General features: G+C 47.2%; 1 protein-coding gene across 2 annotated transcripts in view; it reads right to left on the reverse strand.

Moving 5' to 3' along the window:
* IQGAP1 (IQ motif containing GTPase activating protein 1) overlaps window positions 1–4,634 on the reverse strand; it is a 131,690-nt gene that overhangs the window by 79,003 nt on the left and 48,053 nt on the right. For both annotated transcript variants that reach the window (XM_006030792.3, XM_025212460.1), the window contains 3 exons: window positions 1,906–1,973; window positions 1,147–1,260; window positions 609–787 (listed from right to left, as the gene is read on the reverse strand). In XM_006030792.3, coding sequence (XP_006030854.1) covers window positions 609–787; window positions 1,147–1,260; window positions 1,906–1,973 — 361 coding nt within the window. The remainder of the gene's footprint in view (window positions 1–608; window positions 788–1,146; window positions 1,261–1,905; window positions 1,974–4,634) is intronic.

Raw genomic sequence — 4,634 nt, forward strand, 5'->3', positions numbered from 1 at the left:
CAACAATGAAGATGTTCTAAGCCAAATAAATGCTCCTGATATTCCAGGACACGTCTAATTCTCTACATAGCTTCATTTACTAAACAGCATATTTCCACGCAAGCTTTTGATAGCATGGCACAGAAGGCTCACTCACAGCTCAAGCGCACTTTGAGTATGAGATTTACTAATCAACCACCAGTCTACCCCACAGACAGAGTTTTAGAAGTAGATCCAGGCTTTGTGGTAGGGAGATTGTCTCACTGAATCTGTCTAAAAAGGGAAATGATTGTCAAAGAAATCCTATGAAACTAGAGAACAGTTTTTTTCTCATAATTAAAATAAGACATTTCCTCTATTTTCACATCTCTCACACTCAGGTGTCTCCAGGTATAAGGTAAGTTAGCTATAGATCAGAGGTAGAGCTACAGTGTCAGTCTTTTTCTATGTTATAATTGGTCAAAATTTATCCTTGAGGGCCACAACAGAATTTCACCAGAGATCAATCTGACCTAGGATCTTTAAAAAATAACAGAATAATAGGCTGTTATTCACTGACAATTTCTTCTGGTGAGATGATGAATCCAGTATGATGAACACAAATTTATAGTTTAAAGAATGCATTTTACCCGGTTTTTAGCATTCTCCATCTTGTCCTGCTTTGCCCGGTACAGCGTGTCTTGGTACGTGGGTGCCAGGGGATCACTGAGATTCACCAGCATGGCATTAGGATTTTTCATTGCCGTGAGTGTGTCAGCCGGGACTTGGTGGTCTACTGCTTCATTAATGGCAATCACAGCAGCATGCACTGAAAAAACAAATCACAGCTTCTTTGTTAGCCACAAAGATGACTGCTCTGTCTGCAACCAATTAAGGTCATCACTGGGAAAGAAAAGAGCAGCTGAGCTTTGGTATAGAAGACAAGAATGATCAGCATATACCTGGGATTCTGGTCAGGCTTCACATTTTTGACAAAGGTAGCGTCTTATTTCATAATATTGTACTTTGATATTAATCAGATTCATATTTTGTAACAAAGAATGCTCCATTCACAGACTGCATGAGCGCAATGAATAAGGAACATCAGCCCCAGCAATGCAACACGTAACTGCTATCTAATCTGGCAATTCAGCTTCTCACAGAGAATGAAATCCCATTTCCACTTACACGCTGCTTCATCCACAGAGAGCTCGTTAGCTAGAATTCCTCCAATCTTGCTGAAGGCAGGCATCTGAATTCCGTATTTGTCCAGCTCCAGCCGCATGTTACTGATCTCTTCCTCTGAAATGCAAAGGAATGACTGTAATGTAGGCAGCACATTCAGAATGAACAATGACATTTATTCCCCCTATGTAAAACCACTGCAATAAGTTGCAAATTGCTCTTTCACAAATATTCTATGCCACAAACTGGGGAGAGTCTAAATGCATGCTGGTGAGAATTTGTATTTTCCCTTATGTTTTCCCATCTATGTTCCAGTCTCTCCAAGAGAAGAAGTCACAGAAGGTTGGCTCACTAAACTACATCATGAGTTCAGTGCAATAGTTTGAAAATGATTGTGTGAGCCTTGTACACCTCGAAAGGTGGCTACCAACAGGACTGAGAAAGCAGCAGCATGTTAATATTAATATACTTCTGCGGTTCGTGCTACAAACAAAAAAACCTAAATGTAAGGGAAGGGGATGGAAAAAGGGTGGAGAAATGCTACTGCTAACTGCATCGAGGATTCAAAACATTCAGAATAAAACTTCCTCTAAAAGATCTCAAATCCCTCACTCACTTGACACAAATAAAATGCAAGTCTTGGCTGCTTTTCAGAAGCAGTCCCCTTTCATTGAGGATGTAAAGCATCATCTAGCACAAGAACAAAAGGAACATCCAAACTCACACGCGCTGAAACTCTGGAAAGGCAAGCAGGCACCATACCTGTGAAATCCACCTTCCCGTACAAGTCCTGAATCTGAGGAGCCAGTCCCAGTTTGAACAGGTACAAACTAGGAAAGAGGACATAAGGATAATTAGTACCACTTCGCTCTTTGGGGCCCTAATGCTGTTCAAACATAAATTAAGGAAGACATACAGGGAAACATTCAGCTAAGTGCAAAGACTTCCAGATTGAAAAGGGAGATTTAAACAACTGTGATGACAATCTGTTCCCTCGTGCATAAAAATGACACCTGGAAATAGAAAGATCCTTTGCTCCAGCCATGTGGCTTGGGACCTCTGGATGTAAAGTTCCCCTTGGCCACAAGACACCTGGCTGTACATCCGAGTATCTGGTTACCACACAAAGCCAGCTAGCCCTTGCTTACAGCCAAAAGCACACAATGCAGCCACCTCAGACAGTTCAAAAAACCACACAAGCCATGCCTGCTACTGCCAGCTCCCTCTGTCTAATCTCCCTCCCTCTCTCACCCCCATCACTATCTCCATCTCCAAGTAGAAACATTTGCTCGCTTACCCTGCAGCAATGCCAACTGCCAGCAGTTCATCTGCCTGATCTGAATCTGAATCTGTTTGGTGCCTGTGCCCTCAACAAAGAGAACCGACCCTGGGACGCCGGCCCAAACAGGCACGGTATCTTCTGGAGCAGCGGGGTGTATGCACCCAGGGGTGGGAGATGGCAGAAGCACGTGTTCGGAAATTGGGACAGGGCGCCGCATACATGTCTGAAGGAGGGGAGAAGACTAAAAAGCTCCGGTGGTGGACACGTTTTACACTTCGTAGTTGTCACAAGTGCAGAGGACTGCTGTCCAGGGGCTTGCTCGGAGACACAGTCTTGAATTAAATGCCTGCATACTAGTTTTTTTGCTGGGACCCTGACTCATTCACTGCATGCCCTCCGACCTACATCGTGATCCTGCAGGTAAAGCAGCACCCGGACACGTAAATAAGATAAGATGCAATACATTCACAGAGCAAGGGCACGCAAATTATTGTGTCCTGATTTCAGAGTATCACCTGTAAAGCTTTATTCTTTAAAACTCGTTTCCAATTTCCTAATCTTTGGTTTAATAAAAGAAACATACAACACAGAAATATCATCAGTACCTTGGATAAGATGAGCACTGAGGCAAGAGATCCTGAACAGCCCTCTCCCTGGGCGCACGTTACAGTGCTCAATGCAATGCTTCCCATCTTATGCAATGCTTATTTTAGCACAGAATGAGAAAGCCCCTTCAGTTCACAGCCTCATCTAGACCAGCCTTCACAGAGCAGTGCACACAGGCCATGCTGCAGTTTCCACTCAACTTTTTAAATCATTCACACAGAGGCACTGTGTCAGCAGAACAGTGCACATCTGCAGTAAAACTGCCTTACTGGGAGCTAAAAGTCAACATGCAAAGGCAAAGTCTGAAGCAAGGCTTTATTACTTGGTAGCATCTAGACTGGTTTTCACTGGACTCCCAGTGCCCCCTTTCCCCCGCCAAAGTCTAACTTAGATATTGCTGTTGTGCCAAAGCTCCAGATGTTTACCACAAAATGAGACAATACAGCTGTTCGAAGAAGGCTGGACTGTTTTCTAAATAAATGAAAGTGTCGTTTTTTCATTATTTGTTCTTAAACAGCTCTTTGCAACAGACCACCCTGGACAGACACTGTAGGTGAAAAATCCAGCCCCAAAAGTGAATATTTGAAAAAGCCAAAATGTACCTGAAAATCATTTTTAGATAGAAACATATCTTTATTATCCCAACACACTCTGCCTTCACTATTCTGTATTCTAAGTAAGGCTGTCAATTAATCACAGTTAACACGTGCAATTAACGTATTAATTGGTTCCCGTGTTAATTTTTTTAATGGGCTAATCACACACATGGTTTTGGAGTCTGCGCCAAGGCTTCACTTGGCCACCTCCAGGGCAGCGGTGGCAGCTCAGGGGACCGCAGGGCAGCCTGGGTGCAGGCTCTGGGTGGCTGCAGCACTGGGGGAAGGGCACACACAGACACACACACAAGCAGCCACAGCCTGCACACCGTGTGTAGAGCAGTGCCGTGCGAGTAAGACTGTGGAGAGGAAGAGGAAGGGGCGGGGGTGTGCAGATCGAGGCCCCCACGGTGAGGGAGGGAGTAGGGTGGGGGCAGGTGCTGGAGTGAATGGGGCTCGGGGCCAGGGTGGTTTGTGGGATGGAGCTGCAGGCAGCTCATCCAGGGGTGTAGAAGGAGTGGGGGGGCTTCAGGGTGCTCCTTGTTGCTGTGTACACCCCTGGGGGAGGCATGGGGGGGCATGTGCCCCCTGGATCTGTGCACAAGGCAGAGGTGGTCTGCTCGCTGTGGGCTGGGGTTCTGCACCCTGCTGCCTTTGCCCTGGGAGCCACATGATGCCATGTTGTGCCTCTTGCCGGCAGGCAGGCAGGGGGTGTGGTGCGGCGCGGCCTGCACGTGGCTCCCAGAACAAGGGCAGCAGGGCCCCAGCCTGCAGCCCACCTCCACCCTGTGCACAAGTCCAGGGGGCACATGCCCCCCCCATGCCTCCCCTGGGGGTGTGTGCAGCAGCAGGGAGCTGTGCCCCCTTTCCCCCCAAACCAGCCACCCACGGCTCCATCCCACGACCTGCCCTGGCCTCAGGGTCCCATTCGCCCCAGCACCTGCCCCTGCCCCACTCCCTCTCTCACCACGGGGGCCTCAATCTGCCGCCTGCCACCTCTTCCCTTC

This window comes from Alligator sinensis, unplaced genomic scaffold (assembly GCF_000455745.1).
Source record: "Alligator sinensis unplaced genomic scaffold, ASM45574v1 scaffold407_1, whole genome shotgun sequence".
Lineage (NCBI taxonomy): Eukaryota > Metazoa > Chordata > Crocodylia > Alligatoridae > Alligator > Alligator sinensis.